The sequence below is a fragment of the Brienomyrus brachyistius genome, chromosome 22, assembly GCF_023856365.1.
Source record: "Brienomyrus brachyistius isolate T26 chromosome 22, BBRACH_0.4, whole genome shotgun sequence".
Taxonomy (NCBI): domain Eukaryota; kingdom Metazoa; phylum Chordata; class Actinopteri; order Osteoglossiformes; family Mormyridae; genus Brienomyrus; species Brienomyrus brachyistius.
Genome location: NC_064554.1, coordinates 13352670 through 13369501, shown reverse-complemented (window position 1 = coordinate 13369501; position 16832 = coordinate 13352670). Strand labels below are relative to the sequence as shown.

The 16832-nt window shown below is 42.9% G+C and overlaps 2 protein-coding genes across 5 annotated transcripts; one reads left to right on the top strand and one right to left on the bottom strand.

Annotated features, from left to right (window-relative positions):
• Positions 1-5515: 5515 nt before the first annotated feature.
• On the top strand, positions 5516-16778 carry unm_sa1261 (un-named sa1261). 2 transcript variants are annotated; one of them, XM_048991378.1, is made up of 6 exons: positions 5516-5956; positions 6330-6427; positions 12112-12304; positions 14009-14211; positions 14735-15480; positions 15589-16778. In XM_048991378.1, exons 1-6 carry the CDS (start codon positions 5938-5940, stop codon positions 15605-15607), a joined length of 1278 nt encoding a protein of 425 aa, XP_048847335.1. In that variant the 5' UTR covers positions 5516-5937; the 3' UTR covers positions 15608-16778. The 2 variants fall into 2 exon arrangements, with proteins under 2 accessions (XP_048847335.1, XP_048847336.1); XM_048991379.1 differs by lacking the exon at positions 6330-6427.
• Positions 7931-11011, bottom strand: LOC125717963 (uncharacterized). 3 transcript variants are annotated; one of them, XM_048991381.1, is made up of 5 exons: positions 10725-11011; positions 9526-10137; positions 9266-9433; positions 9059-9154; positions 7931-8873 (listed from the first exon to the last, which is right to left on the bottom strand). In XM_048991381.1, exons 2-5 carry the CDS (start codon positions 10015-10017, stop codon positions 8565-8567), a joined length of 1065 nt encoding a protein of 354 aa, XP_048847338.1. In that variant the 5' UTR covers positions 10018-10137; positions 10725-11011; the 3' UTR covers positions 7931-8564. The 3 variants fall into 3 exon arrangements, with proteins under 3 accessions (XP_048847338.1, XP_048847339.1, XP_048847337.1); XM_048991382.1 differs by having other exon boundaries at positions 9526-9719; XM_048991380.1 differs by lacking the exon at positions 10725-11011 and having other exon boundaries at positions 9526-10718.
• Positions 16779-16832: the final 54 nt, after the last annotated feature.

Below are 16832 nucleotides of genomic sequence, written 5' to 3'. Positions count from 1 at the left end.
TTGGAGGTCCTGAGCCAGAACTCTATGTGAACACACCTCCTACTGGCATACATGCACACTTAAACACACATCATGTACTTCGGAAAGAGTGTTGCAGTGTTTAACAGGAGCCAGTGTGACCTCTTCATATGAGCAACCTGACGCTTTAACTGCTAACCCATGTATCATGAACCCAGGTATCAGCCGGCTCTGTTATCATTAAATGGCCATGAGTATTTCGGCTCAAAAGCAGCCAACTCTGATCCATCAGTCCAGCTGATTTGTGTCTTGATCACTCTGCTGAAGAAGTACTGCACTATATACCCAGACGCACCAAAGGTCTCAGTAATGTGGAAGAGATTCCTTCGTCATTTTCCCATGAAACTATTGGAAATGCCAACCCAGACATTAACACAAAACTTTTTTTGTGTTAATTTTCCAAACCACATACCAAATCATTGTTATATACAGATATATACAGTACAGTCCCGTTATAACGGACTTTAAGGGACCTGGCAAAACAGTCCATTATATCCAAAGTCAGTTATATCCAGAGTTGCTGTATGCCCAAAACTACAGGACACCATTTACTCATACTACACCCCAGTAGACACACTTGTGGTATAGATTATTATATTGTACATGTAGGCTGTTGGAAGTATATATGGCCTGTAAGTGGTTATACATGCACTAGATATCACTGACACGCCACGCGCCTTGTAGGCGGAGCCTGCATGCCCGTTATAGCCGAACAAAACTACAGCTAAAAGTGGCTCTGGAGAGCAAATTGTTTGTCCGTTATAAGCAAAATTCCGTTATATGTGAGTCCGCTATATCTGATGCTTTTTCTGCATGTTCTTAAAGGCGCACGGCCGGGACCAGCGGACCTTGTCCGTTATAGACGATATTCCGTTATTAACGAGTCCACTATAACGGTATTTTACTGTATAGTCTTTCCTTGAGCTTGTTTTTTTCGGTTAAGTGTCAGTTGTCTGTGATAAAGACCAAGTATTCAAAAAAAAATACTATGTTCTCCATAAAATTATTTTGAAAATCTTTAGATTTGGCACACAGCGACAAAGACAATGTATTTCTCTCTCTTATAATCTCTCTTATTTGACTCTCCCTGCCGGCCCCTGGAGGATGGGCTCCCCCTTTGAGCCTGGTCCCTCCCAAGGTTTCTTCCTTCTTGGGAGTTTTTCCTTACCACTGTCGCCTTTGGCTTACTCACTGGGGGCTTTGGGTGGGGATGCTGTAAAGTGCTTTGAGACGATATAATGTTTTGATAATGCGCTATACAAAAATACATTTGTTGTTTGTTGTATTAAAGCTTGTTTTTTCTAACAAAAAAAAATTGAAATTTAATCCTAGTAGATGCTTTTGTGTAAAACCTGCACACCTTGGTTGTGTGTCCTCAATGTGCTCCTAATTATTTAACAGGCTACATAGACTCCATGTCTCTCGGTACGAGCTGTTAGTTATCATGCGCATTCCGAACTTCTTCAGCATTTCTGATTATGATTGTGGGGTATTGCACGTAGGCTCTGACAATGACCATTTTGGCATGACATTGATCACAGCTCAGGTCACAGTCCCTGCACTTTGCACTGATAGATACAGTTTAGCCAGACGCAATGCAGCAGTAATTTTAACTGGAAATCACTGGTGTTCATTGAAATGCTTGGTACTGGTGATTTCAAGTGTGGTTTAAGGGGACAGTAACTGGCCTCATGCTCTGCCTCCTTAAACTCAACACCATCTGGGGTGAGGAGCACGATATGCAGACTGAAAACATTCTGGAAGATCTTCCACATTTTTATGGCTGGAAACTCCAGTGTTAAATGTGTGACATTTTATTCACATACATATTCTCGCCAGAGTACTTGTAGACATTAATAAAACCATGCTGCACGTTTGAAGTCCTATACTACTGGGACCAGGTAGGATCCTCGTGGCTCCGTATATATAGCATATGATGACGTTCCTTGCTTGCAGCATGAGGTTTGGCAGCTTCCACTCTTCTGCTCGGTGGTCAGTAGGATTGGTTGCACCTTGCATGTTTCTGCCTCGGCCTGATCGCTGCTCCTCGGGCCTGTGTTCGGATCGTCACCCCTGTCATGTTTATACCTGCTGAGATCCCCATCCCCGAATATCACCAGGATTAGAATCAGTCTGCTGTTAAATGTTATAACCGAGTGATATTCTGCAAATGCTATGTAAAGAGTACAAGATACATAAATTTTTCGATTTATGCCGAAAAATTACTACAGTTTCAAGGCAGCAAAAAATAGCATCATCTAAAATCCACACCAGGATTGGCCTGTAGGAGTGGCCTGTTCTTCGAAGAGTTGCAAAATCTCTGACGTTTTGAGCTGCTGTTTTGTCAAGCAACTTAATTCCTGTAATACTGGTGATCTTAATTCTTATCTGAAAAATTGCCTGAAAAAGCAGAATAAAAATCAGTCCATTCTGAAACTCAGGATGACGGTGGACTGCAGAAAGGCACCAATGAACACAACCTGGCAACCCTAGAAGTAGTTGTCGAGAGCCCTTCCTTATATTACATTGGGCTGCATCATAAAGTGGCCATTGAGTGCATTTATTATATTACGTTGGTACATTATATTCCAATATTAATTATAATGACAGACCATACAAAAGGCAGACACGTCATTCAGGGTGACGGGAATGGCAGAAATATACAGAATTAACCTAATATTTCTGTGCCAATGCTCAACAAATAACTTGATTCATGTGGTACATTATTACATTACTCTTTCTACTGGATAACGATCTGTTAGCTATACGGCTCCCGTGGTTTAAAATCCTCAGCAGTAAAATGCAATATTTCTTACATGCGAAGCAGGAAGAGTGTCTCTGGATGGCAGCGCTCTGACATAAACGGATGCCAGTGATGGATGACAGCGCCCATACCTGCCAGGAACTCGGCTGGACTCTAGTGCTCTGAAAAGCACCAGGTAATGCTGTATGATGCCAGCTCAGTGATACCTAGGGGCCTGGAAGTCAGTGCACAGAGCCATCTGGCATATGAGGCTAACTGCGGCGCCTTAATACCATTATTTCGACGCTAAACTTGCACGTAAGAGGTTGCACATCAGTTTGTGCGGATTCTGGTACTTTACCTACCCCTTGCAGCAATTGTAGTACAGTCAAGAATATTCAGAATACAACGTAAAATAGTTACTGATCCATCAGTAAGTTACGTAACGACATTCCTATTCAGAAGCACAGTAGTTGGGCAGTGGTGGCTTAATAGTTAGGGACGTGCACCTATAGTCGAAAGATTACAGGTTCAAATCCCCAACCAGCAAAATACCACCCCCAAGCACTGCTCCCCGGGTGCTGAATTAGCTGCCCCCTGCTATGTCACATATGAGTTAAATGCAGAGAACATATTTCGTCGTTGTGCATTCTGTGGTGTGTCAACAATGACAACTAATCACTGAATTCTAAAAGTTATATGAAGGTTGCATTGCGCAAGTTTCAGGTAAAACATAAAATTCTAACCCGAACCTTATAGTGTAGCAGTTACAAAGCCTTTGCTCAGTCAGCTATACACAAGCTCAGAGAAACCTGTACTCCTACAGTATATGGTGGCTTCTTAAATGGGTAGTGCAACTTATCCAGCCATTTTTTAATTAAAATGCACAGTTGAAGTCCTTAATCAAGTTCATCTTAAGATATGCAGGATTAAGTGATCTGTCATTTTGATAGATTATAGTTACACTTGAGTCTGCTATAATTCTAAGCAACAAAAAAATGATAAAAGTTTTCTCTCACTATAAATGGGGACAGGGTCAGCGCCCATCTGACCTGCCCTTCATGTTACTTCCCCATTTGACCAGCAGATGACGCTGGTCATCCTGTCCTCCTCCTTGTCACTTCCCTGGTGTCTTTTGCTTGTTCCCTGAACTGCTGCATAGCTCAGTGGGCTGCGCGTGGCTGGGAGACAGTTAGCTCTCTAGTTGTGGGTTCTGGGCTGGCCTTTGGTCTGCCTTATCTATTTTTTTTATTAGTTTTGTTCCGCAGTGTTTTATGTTTTCCTTTCTGTTTAGGTCACCCTGCCGTTTTCCTGTTCACAACTGTTTTCGTTTGCATTATTTGGTTCTGTAAATTATCCTAGTTTCGTAATTCCCAGTGTGGTCAGTGTTTTAGTTCTGTGCTCGTTATGGTGACTCGCTCCACCTGTTGCTTGTTGCTCTGTCTCGGTTGATTGGTTAATTGTCATGTTGTGCACTTGCCCTATTGTTAGCTGGTTTGTTGTTCCTATTTAAGAGCCTATGTCCTCTCTGTTCTTTAGTTAGTCATTAAATGTGGTGTGTTCCTGCATGCCAGAAGTCATGTCCCCTTGGCTTTTATTAATGTTTTGTGTCTTTAATAAAACCCCTTTTTGTCTTGCAGCCGCTAAGTGGATGGTCTCCCTCATTTCCGCCTGTACCATGTCGGGCTGTAACACGGGGGTGCCGCTATAAATTTTAGACCTCATGAAAGTCAGACGATGAGTGGGTACCTGTCGAAATAGTCTTCAATTAATAACCAGAAACAGCAGGTGATTTGGTTGAGTTAGGTGTTCCTGTCCTAGAAGGCAGATAAGTAACTTGTGAAAAATGAATGCAAGTCTGATTGAATAACCTGATACATTTGAGCACTGGGTGTTCAACGGCTGAAGACCTTTGTTATCACTGTCTAAATAATGACTCCGTCGAAAATGAGCGCTTTATAAACGAATCCTCTTTTGCTCCTTTAACATTTTGACGAGATTGCAAAATTATCCATATTTCTGTGTGGTTCTGCTGCAATTCTTCATCAAAGCATATCAAATATATATATATAAATATATATATATAGTGATTAATTGTCATTGTTGACACCACAGCGCACAACAACGAAATGTGCTCTCTGCATTTAACCCGTATGTGACATAGCAGGGGGAAGTTAATTGGGGAGCAGTGCTTGGGGGCGGTACCTTGATGGTCGGGGATTTGAACATGAAACCTTTCGATTACAAGTGTGCTTCCTTAAACATTATGCCACCACTGCCTACCATCTGGGCTGATACGTGACCTGTCTTCATTCCTGACCTTTCACAGCAGATGCCATAAGGATACGGTCAGTGGCTCGTTATTTGAATATCAAGGTTGATCATCGCGTGTTTACACAAAACACCTAAGCGATCCTACTGTTGTGTGTTGTACTGCATATCTACACGTAAGGCAGTGTAGCTTATAGAGACTCGGTTTTGAAGAAGCTACCACATATGTATACATGACAAACACCTTACACCTGTACTGTGTCGTTGTCTGCTGAATCGGACCGCGAGATAGTTTTTTACGGTATTATACTATCACCGTAGTAACTCTGTATTGGGTCAGCTAATTAAATTTCAGGTCAATATCCTATGAAACACTCAGCGATACTATTCATTAAGCCTTGTATATTAAAACACATAATATGTATATACGAATACTGGCATTCTGCGATATTATGCTTTAATTTATTCTGTGGTGGCCGTGAATCAGCGAGCTTGGCCAGGCGCATTGTCGCCGAGCATGGAGCGAACTGTCCGAGCGCACATAATGCGCACGCAGGCAGGGGGCTTCTCCGGATCCTGCGTCGGCCGCTGCTCGGGTCTTGGCTACGATTGGGTGTCGGACACAAGGCAGGGAGGGGGGCTTCGCTTCTCTGGACGTATTTCAGTATGAGTAAAGGCGATGTACAGACAATAGGACGGCGGAACCAAACGTGACAGGGGTAGCAGCCGGTACTTGCGCTAGAGATCCGAAATTACGCTCGTCTGGATTTGAATCGCCGCCAAAATCTAAACAATGCAGAGCTGAAGAAAAGGCATTCAATTCTTTTTGCATCAGAATAGTCTTTTCCGTCAGTATAATAATTTTTGTCCTCTCTTCTAAATTGACAGAGGGTTACGGGGATTGCATGCATTACGAACTGAAAGGTAAGTCGTTAAATAACAATGGACAGTGCACATAGGGCATGTAATTATTTATTTGAAACAATCATTTTATTATTTTTAGTATTTTATTTAGGCAGGCGGTTTTGCAGTTAAAATGTATTTGACCAGTACGGCGCAGATAGGTATATTCGTACAAGATATGTGGTTCCCCAGGATTAATTTCAGTCCATTAGGAAAATTGCATGTTACGCAAACAAAGGACACCTATCAGTTTTTTTTTAAGCCCAAACATTATGTCATTGTATCATCTCGTTTTACAGGGATAGAATTTGATTTTCTGTATGTAATGAATAGACATTGTAGTGTAGCGGAGACTTTACGTAATGACAAAATGTACTATACGAAACCGACACAGGGAAACAGGTGAAACAAACGAACGAGTCATGCCGACCTGCCAGCGCCATAAACAAGCGTTTATCCAGGCTTATCCTTAGAGGAGACGCCGCTTCTCTGGTGAGTCGCATTATCTCACACGCAGATATCACTTGCGACATACCTAGATTGCATTATTTAGTGTCTCATCTCTTCCCGTTTCGTCTTCAAGCAGAAAATATTTGCAGCCTTTATGACTTTCTTGCCTGGAAATCCCCATATCAACTGTTGAGTTAAAGTTTTTTTTCTTTAAAAAATAAGCGAATATAAAGTGAACACAGTTGACGTTTGATGAATCGGTTCTTACATTCCCCAGTGGTGCGGAACAGCGGTGTAGTTACTGATGCACAAATCAGTGAACAGGTTAGTCAGCCATAGTGAGTAACTGTGCCTATTAAATAAGACATTTTACGAAAAATGTGAAACTGCAGGTTACCAGAACAGAGGTGGCAGATACCTGACTGACAGGCTGGTGTCTCCTGTTTCAGTCTTTGAAAAAGGCCTTTCTCTGCGAACAGTCTGATCTGTGGCTAATAACCAAAAGGGCGTCCAGACTGTGGGGCTTCTCAGCTGCCTTTATGTACCTTACAGGACCTTGAATATCGAAGAATTCTTTTCTCAGTCTTTATATGTCTCACTGATTAGCAGCACAGAAAAAGACTGGAGCCCACAATCGAACAATAGTAATATTAATCTCAGAAATCACAAGTGGGATAAGGGGTCTTGTGACTGGAGGTAAACATGGATGGTTTAATGTTTTTTCATTAGAGATTTGTGAAGAGAATTCAGGCCTGGTTGCAGGGGTCTGAAAGTTTTGGTGGGCGATGTTCATGAAGAATGCTGATTCTGCAGGTAGCACTTACACCTACAGTGCTGTGGATTCCAGCTTTAGGTGTGGAGATTGCTGAGATTCTGCAGATGTTCTCTCCTTTGCTCTTGTGGGGTATTTAGATCCCCCCCCCCCCCCCCCCCCGTACAAAGACTTACTCTAATGGCCAAAATTTTAAAGTGTAATGCCAAAAATGCTAGGTGTTTCCATAATTTAGGCGAATAGTGAACAGTTCAAATGAGCTGGTGACTCAGAATTTGCTGGCCTGCTGTGTGTCAGTGCCTCGGTATGGACAGACACACTGCACTGTAATCCCGAATAAGTTGGCAAAACTCAAAAAATTTGAGGTAATCAGTTACGTCAAATTGTTTAAGTTGTGAAATTATAATTTTAAGTAAGCAGAAAAATCTAGTTTTGAGTTTGTTGTACTCATGCAAAATAATTTGTTCTTACTTAAAATACCCAAGTTACCCTGTTTATACATTTTGATAGCATTTAACTTAATTCTTTTAATTTCTCCCAACTTTAAATACTTAGTCACCCTGCTTATACATTTTGATAGCATTTAACTTAATTCTTTTAATTTCTCCCAACTTTAAATACTTAGTCACCCAGCTTATACATTTTGATTGTAATAATTTTTTTAAATTAAATTTTCCATTTTGAGTTTCATAAATGAAATTAACCAAATTCTAAATCTGTAAACACTATAAATGTATGAAAACGCATCTGTAATTTCAAGCAAACACACAATACCATTTTTAACATTTATTTTTAAACAAAAAATGTCCAACAGGTAATACCAACATGAATGTTTACAGTAAACATGCCTTCTATAAACATACAAATTTCTCAAAACCTTTAAAACAGTTTGTCAGTAACAGATTTACAATAAACACTATTTTAAAATGAATAAAGTATGCCCAGAATGTTAATACAATGAAAAAGAATAACAATACTTTCTATGGTGTTCTATTTGATATAACAAATCAACATGACACCTGTAAAGTAACCCTTTAAAAGGGTGAAAATTCTCAGGGGAAAAAAACATTCAGGAAAAAGTAATGCATAAAACCCAGTATGACTTGTAACAAAAAAATATTTTTGAAGAATTATTTTGTAAAATATTTTTTAACAGAATTTTACATGACCAACTTTGTTTAAACATGAGCTTCAAAAAAAATGATTTAGTTTGACAAAATTAAATATCCTGATTTTTAAAACATACATTAAGTCATATAAAACTTAGTCTTGCGGCATTCATAAAAAGAAATAAAAATAGTGCATTCTGGTAAGTGACTCCTGTATAGTTTAAACTACACGTACTGACATGTTTTTAAGTTACTGCCCCAGTGCCAGCCTTCATTAAACGAGAAAAAAAAAGTAGCTCTACATCAACTCATTCTTTAATGTTTGCACGCTAGGAGACAGTTTTCCGTCATCCATGCCGAGTAAAACTTTTTGCACAAATTCAAAAGTTTTGGCAAGTCCTTTAGGATATTTTAAGTGAAGAGCATACATGAATCCAAACAAGACAAGAAAGGCCTCTGGAAGTTGGCTATGGGTGGTGACCACTTCATTCTCCAGGACAACTGAGACCCTCACTGGATCGTAATGGATTGGAGCAGCAGCATTTTCATGAACAACTGTAAGCAGGGACACTGGAGCATCCTCAGTCCGTACTTCAGGATTATCAATCTAAAAAATATTATTCAGGGACATGTTATATTCATGTTAGAACATTATCAATATGACTGAGTCAATATTACATGATTCATCAACTAGTGATAATTACAAATATATTAGTAAGTAAAGGTTGCCCCTCAACCTTCACCTTTGCAATAGAACATGCATAATTGTAAAAACAATGAATGAAGGCTTACCAGGGTGGTCCTAAAAAATCCTATGTCTTTGTCACGCAGCAAAACTGGAAGACCTCTGATAACGGTAGTCCATCGTGAATTTACATCATGCAGTTCCTGTAAAGATGAAAAACAAGAAGAAGAAAAAAAACAACATCTAAATATCTGAAATAAAGAAAAATCTAATTACATTTTAAAGAATACTTCATCTTATGACAACAACCATACCTGCTCATCATGAACTTTCAAAAGATTAGCCAGGGCATCTGCTGTCTTGCCTGTCTTGGATGCTTTTTGCCTTAAAATGGTCATCAAACAAGGTAGGAGGTAGTCCAGTTGTGCATAGAATTTGTTGGGCAAATTCTCATTTGTAACACGTTGGTACTCTGCAAACAGCTAAATCGGACAAAAGAGAATTTTATAAAACAAACCCACATCAGAAAATATATAATAATCACTAGAAAACAATTATTATTATTATTATTTACCTCAGATGTTATACGCAGTGCAGGCCAGAGATTCAGAAACTCATTCACAGATGGGCTTCCGCTAACAATGTTCTGTCGTCGCAGAGCAAAAGTTTTCTCCATGTTCTTGTGGATGAGACTAGTATTTTTTTCTGTCTTCTGGACTTCAACAGCAATTTCCTGTCTAACTGTTTCAAGAGATGCTTCATCCTCACCTTGAGGAAAGTTTGGCAAATAATTAACCTCAGAACGTCTTGGTTTCTTGATTTTAGAATGTGATGGTTCATTCTCAGGATGGCCTTGACTTCTTTTCCCAGCATTAACAGTTACCTCAAGACATCCAATTTTCCTCATTTTGTTTCTCAAGTTGCCCATCTTGAACTTTAAACTGGTTTTCCACCCATTCCAACCTGTGTCAGAGCCTGGCTCCTTCAAACAAGGATGCTTTGTGACAAGGGCCTCTGCTACTTTTCCTATCTGTTTGTCGTCTGGGTACGCCTTAAAATCATACATGGTTGAGCCAAGCTTCTCCAGAATGTCATGCTTTTGGTCTCTTGTCAACTTTAGACCCTTTCCGCTCTTCTCAAATTCATCATTTCCCTGTCTAAGCCTTAGCTGAACATCATAGGAAAACTGTGGAATTGGAAAATCACGAGGCCACATCTTAGAACGTTCAGGATTCGGTTAATGTTAATGTTAATGATTAATGTTCGGTTAACGAACGGCGGTTGTCGGTTGGGAAAATTAACCGAGATGAACATCCCTAGTTATACATTAACTACCTAACGTTACTGAACAGCGTGTAACGAGTCCGATCCGCCATTGAAATTAATATTATATAAATAATATTACACCTTTCGGCTGAGAAGCCGCACAAACGAAGTATTTCAAAATAAAACTCCATGTTGTGGATAACGCAGTTTTAAATATAAGTGCGGCATAAATGTTTTAATTTCAATTTTACCTGAATTTATAAACATTGTGCTGGTCAGTAACAGCTCCCAACACTGAACTAACGTTAAAAGTTTCTTATTGACCAACAAGCTGCAGCGCGGGATGAGGAGCTTCCTCGCCTCAAGATTTAAACAGGGCTAAACGCGTACTCTGTAATGCAACACATCTAAACGCATCTACATTACTTTTAAATGTTACTGTGATTATATGGATTAAAACACTTGCTTAAGATTCATTGGATTTGTATATTTCAATATTTTACTTACTGTAGTGTGAAGCGAGGCCGATCCGCCATCTTGAAAAAAACGAACGAGGAATAAGCGCGGGCAAGACAGTTGACGTGAACCTGGATGACGTCATACGCAAAATCACAAGGCTGAAAGATTTTGAGTTAATAAAACTTTAAAGAGACATTTTGTTTAAATTAAACCAGCAAAATTTTCCATCTTACTTGAAAGGTTTAATTTTTACAAACTCATAAATAAGAAAAAGTTCTAAATACTCATAAAGGTTAATTAATATAAACTAATTGTAATTATTTAAGTTAATACAACTCAGTTCAATCAATTAGTTACAGCATTAGGGTTTACAGTGTGTCCTGTCTGGCCTGCTGTGTGTCAGTGCCTCGGTATGGACATACACACTGTCCTGTCTGGCCTGCTGTGTGTCAGTGCCTCGGTATGGACATACACACTGTCCTGTCTGGCCTGCTGTGTGTCAGTGCCTCGGTATGGACAGACACACTGTCCTGTCTGGCCTGCTGTGTGTCAGTGCCTCGGTATGGACAGACACACTGTCCTGTCTGGCCTGCTGTGTGCCCCGTCCTTACAGTCTGTGCTTGTCAGCTCCAGAGATGTTTAGGGACGCTGATAGTTTTCATAAAATGTGATCCCTGTGGTGCACTGGGATCCTACCTATACTGCCTGGGAAGGACTGCAGACCCCCGCAACAGGGACCTGGGCATGGGGCTGCAAGATGGACAGATGGATAAAAAAAAGGCAGCTCAGAAACCAGATTCAATTCAGATTAAAATCTCAGTAGGACCAGAAACTGATTGTATTTAATCTGAATTGCTTGGGTACAAAGAGCAACCCATTTTCAGTCAGTATATGTGTAATATTCATTTAATGTTGATTTGAGTGGGTGGGACTGTTATAGACTCAGTCATCTACCTCCCGACCGATTAAGCCAGCAGCTTCCAAGGTGCCTTCCTCCCATCAGTAATTATTGGTCCTAAATGCTTCCAAATTGCACTTGGCAAACCAATTTGGCAGCGTCTTTCATTGATTGCCGCACGTCTGATTGGTTTGTAATGAGCACGGCGGCACGATTTTACCACGGAAATGGGCGGCTGGCTTGTTTGGTCTGGGACGGCACTGAGGATTAGATGCTGATCCCATGTGACAGGGCCATTATGATGCACTGAGGTCGTACAGCTTTCGTACACATTCGTCGTCACGAGGCCGGGGAATGTTTACAGGTGGGAGGGGTGAGGAACACGATGGATTCGGGCTTCACCCTGTCGTGAGTCATTGATAATTTGTATCTCATACTCATGATGGTTCCTTAAATGGGTGGGACCTGTCCTGCCTTCCTAAAAGAAAACAGACGCTGTTTATGAGACTCACGCCTTGTCCTTCCGTCTCATTTCAGCTCCGCCAGCCTTCAGCCAAAATGAGCTCCTCTTCTACACCCAGCCGCACCTCCCCTGACGTCCTGGAGGAGCTGCAGCTCCATGCCGCTCAGAACCTGGAGAAGGTGGAGATCAGTCGGTACTACGAGGTCATCCGGGAGCTGGGCAAGGGCACCTACGGCAAGGTGGACCTGGTCATCCACAGAATCAGGGGTGGGTTCTATTAATCTTCTGAAGTGGTCTATAAAGGCTACATCCAGATCTCTTAAAACAAAGTTTCTATCTCATTCATCTGAGAAGGACGATCGCATCAAAGTGAATTCCGCCTAGTGGCCAGCTGGCCTCTTCTGAGGAATTGGGGAACCTGCTAGTGATATGCAGGTTCATTCACGTTTGGTAAATCATCACTATGTGGCTGTGCCAGCAAAAGTGTGCGTTCAGTGTATGGAATGTTAGAGCAGATGGCACCAGTGGGAGGCACGTCCTGAGCACGTGATGCGGAGCAGGTCCATAAGGTGGCGCTGTAGAAGCCCCTTTCTGAATCACTCAATACTCACGCCTGCCCCAGAGGGAGAACCCAAGTCAAAAATCAACTTGAAGGCAAACTCATTATAAGGCTGTACACAATGTTACAGACGTGCTTGTGGACATTCTGCAGTTTAAAACTGTCATCCAACGGACGTATGGTCTGTTTAGTATGAAACTGGATCTATGCAACATTGCACTGTGTGTCTCTGGTGCCTCAAGTATCTCCAAATGTCTGTTATTTCAGGAATGTGAAAGAAATTCTTCATTTCTCAGAAACTACTTTACAAAATAAATTTGAAGCTGTTTACTGATACTCCCACAGCACCACAAATAGAAACTTTCTTATGTTTTAAATGAGGTCACGTTGATTGTTGTCAGCGAGGCAGAAATGTCAGTGTCGACAAGATACGAACTAATCTAATTTATGTTTGCTGTTAGCGATGATGCTACTTAACTTAGCGTTGATAGCTAGCTAGGTTTAGCAGTATAGCTGGCCATCATGAATACAAATGTTAACTAGTACAAACATAAATACTAGTTAAATAGATGCCTTCATGAAGCATTTTTTTCATTGGCCAATTAGATGTCAAGTGCTATCAGCAGACAGAGGAGATTGGCCGTAGTCCATCCGTAGTAAAAAGTCACAATTTTCATTGGACAACAACGATATGTATGAATGAGCAAAAGTACAGTGAGACCAGAAATGAAGGGGCTGTGTGTGATTGTGAGGGAAGCAGGCAACACCTCAGAAAACTTTACTTTAGCGGTGCGTCTCGAGAATATTGACTATTTTTTATGCTTTTTTTTAATACTTTATTTTTTTTTATCTTACACCAAAGTTTGGCCAGTCCCTCTTAATTGCATTATCATCATATTATTAATGATCATTATATAATTAATATCCACCATGCAGCATTGAAGTATTCAAATTTACCACCCACAATGATTTAATATAGCTACTTTGTATCAGTGCAGTGGAGCTTTGGCTCAGTCTTGATCACCTGTCAGTCCAGTCATGGACCGTAGAACCAGAGATGCCGATTTTTGGAGTATCATTAAAAATGCGGAACAATCATAAAAAATAAACCTGCAAATAATTTAATACAACCCCCTAAAAGTTCATTAATAAAACCCTGCATTATATCCATGTTTTTCAACAGAAGGTTCTGTCTGAGATTTTAACCAAACAGACAAGTGGACATGACCCCCGCATTCCCATTCAGACGTCGCACGGCCCATGCGTTCAGGGCAGTGGACCTTGGCTTCAGCCATGCAGAATCAGGGTTATACCTGTGACCACATTAAGGCCCGTTGCTGAAATGCACCGTTGAATTAGAGGCCTATGCACTTCCGGAGCTCTGAATATCTGCGCGGTCGGTCCCTCCGTAGGAACGAAGATGGCTTTGAAGTTCCTCTGCAAGAAAACCACCAACCTGCGCAGCTTCCTGCGGGAGTACAGCGTCTCGCTGTACCTGTCGCCCTGCCCCTTCATCATCGACATGCTGGGCATCGCATTCCAGACGGACGAGTACTACATCTTCGCGCAGGAGTACGCGCTAGCCGGGGACCTCTTCGACATCATTCCTCCGCAGGTAAAGGCCGCGTCTCCTGTGAAGACGCGTTTCACACAACAAGGACACGGGTCAGTCCTCTGAGGTACAGGATGCAGGGTGATATTATGCTTTTTTAAACAGGTTTTTCTTAATCTTACACTGAAATTTGGCCAGTCCCTCATAATTAATTACATTATTATCACATTATTAATTATCATTATATAATTGATATCCACCTCCTTTCGCCCCTTTTGGCCAAACAATTGACCCGTTTGAGATTCTTAGTGCCACTGGGGTTGGCCCCCCCATTCTGGGTTATTCCCTTCTCCGCTCCCGTAGCTTCTGGGATCGGCTCCAGACCCCTGCACAGGACAAGTGGGTGTGGAAGATGGGCAGATGGAAGAATATCCACATTAATTACATAATTATCGCATTAATAAGTTACTATGCAGGATGTAATTGTGATGTCAGTGAAATCTCCTGCCGTCTTGCTTGGTTTTTGTGCGCCGTGTTGCGCTGTGATCATGTGACAGTCGCATATGTGACCTCACCCCCCCCCCAGGTGGGCCTCCCTGAGGCAGTGGCAAAGCGCTGTGGCCGGCAGGTGGCCGTTGCCCTGGACTACCTACACTGCAAGAAGCTGGTGCACAGGGACATCAAGCCCGAGAACGTGCTGCTCTTCGACCGCGAGTGCCACCGGGTCAAGCTGTCGGACTTCGGCATGGCGCAGTGGGCGGGGGCGCCGGTGAGGCGCGTCAGCGGCACGATCCCGTACACGGCGCCGGAGCTGAGCCAGGCGGCGCCGCGACAGGGCATCTGCGTCGACTACAGCCTGGACGTCTGGGCCTTTGGGGTCCTGCTCTTCTGCACACTCACTGGCAACTTCCCCTGGGAGGCGGCGCTGCCCTCTGACCCCTTCTACCAGGAGTTCCTACGTTGGCAGCGCCGCCCCAGCCCCGCCCCCGTACCCACACAGTGGCGGCGCTTCTCAGACGAGGCTCTGCACACGTTCCGCCGCCTGCTCTCCCCGGAGCCACTGTGCCGCTGCGCCGCCAGGGACGTGCTGAGCCAGCTGGGATGCCGCTGGACGCTGCCGGAAGGTTCCGGAGAGGATGCCCGGGATGCTCCGGCCGAGCCGGGCTCGCCGCCCCCGGAGGAGGAGGAGCAGCTCGTCGACCGCATGAAGCAGCAGACGCTGTCGCCGGCCGCAGAGGAGGAGGAGGAGGAGGAGGAGGAGGAGAACCGGGCGGTGGTTGCCGTGGAGACCGGAAGCCGCGTCCTCTTGGCTGCGCCCATCGAGATCTGCGTGTAGGTGGCGCTGTGGTCCACTTTGAAAATAGCCTGGAAGCATCCAGAATGCAATTGTAACACGCGCTAAAGGACCGATGTCAACGGTGTGTTATTGGTGTTCTGTAGATCCCATCATTCTCGCTGAAGCTTAGATTTAGACTGGCCAACGGTCCCGTCAGGAACGGAACAGAGCAGCGCCGGCCAAACGGCAGCCGGACCCTCCGCGGGATGGGCGATCAGCTGGTGAACGCGCCCCTTGTCGTCAGAACCGGGCCAGATCCACAACGACATCCATCTGTTTCTTCAAAAACGCGAGGATCCACAAAGAGCGGATGTCAGCATCGCCTGAGCGGTGGAGGGAACGTGGCGGCGTCTGTGAGAGCGTCCCGCGAGACGTGATCCTGTACCATGTCCGCCGTGCTGTAGTTGTGAACGTCGTTTTTAATGAACCAGTTTTAGATAAGTGATTAGATGTGCGGATCATTGACTGTAGAGGCAGGAGGGACACTGGGAAGTGGATCGCGAAGGTCATCCCAACTCATGGTGGAATATTAGTATATTAGTTTATCAGCAACCTTGGGGCTAATGCAGCTCCTACACACCAAACCTGTGTGATGTGCTTCTGTCCAGGTCTTCCTTTCAAGCCAATTTCTGATAGTTTTGGACAGAAGTCAATGGCCGTCCTCGTCCTGCGTGACACGGACAGGCTTGTGCTGCTGAGAGGGGCGTCCGACGTCACCCAGATTGGACCCAGGTGCTTAGTCTGAAGTACATTCACACAAATCGTTTTTTCGTTCATTTCTAATTATCTGTCAGTCAGGGTTTTTACAAGATGGATGTACGTCTTTCATGTTTATTTCAAGATCAAAGCCAGAACTGAATTGGTGTGACGAGTGTTTTGCGACAGCACATTTCTGCAGCTACATCCTGCAAAGAAGTTTCCTGCTAGGATGTTGATCAGAGCGAACAAGACGTTTATATTTTGTGGTCTATATTTGTATGTATCCTTTCTTGTGACTAAGCAAACCAGTTGAGTAACACCTTTGCAAAGGAAATGTGAGATTGTGATTTTAATGGTTATCAATCATTAACGGGTACCTCGTTACAGAACAATTTTCCGTAGTAAGCGTATTGACAGTTTTGTTTTTTTTTTATTGTAAGATCTGTTCTGATAAAGTTCATTTTCAACAGTGAGAAACATTACTGCCCTGATGCATTAAACAAACCCACAAATGCAGATTGTGCCGGAGATAATTTGTGTGTTGTGTTTTCCAGACGTAACCGCATGCGTTCCAAATAAAGCTTTGCTGCTGCAAGCACAGGTATCCATTTTTTTAAAAAGACGCACAATGAGGTCGTCGGTGGACAAT

Coding starts and splice junctions, on each gene's coding strand:
- unm_sa1261 (XM_048991378.1), top strand. Junction 6,428..12,111: donor GAGGAGACGCCGCTTCTCTG/GTGAGTCGCATT, acceptor GTCTCATTTCAG/CTCCGCCAGCCTTCAGCCAA. Junction 14,212..14,734: donor TCGACATCATTCCTCCGCAG/GTAAAGGCCGCG, acceptor CCCCCCCCCCAG/GTGGGCCTCCCTGAGGCAGT.
- LOC125717963 (XM_048991380.1), bottom strand. CDS start 10,167: ATGTGGCCTCGTGATTTTCCAATTCCACAGTTTTCCTATGATGTTCAG. Junction 9,434..9,525: donor CACTGCGTATAACATCTGAG/GTAAATAATAAT, acceptor TGTCCGATTTAG/CTGTTTGCAGAGTACCAACG. Junction 9,155..9,265: donor TGAAAGTTCATGATGAGCAG/GTATGGTTGTTG, acceptor TCATCTTTACAG/GAACTGCATGATGTAAATTC.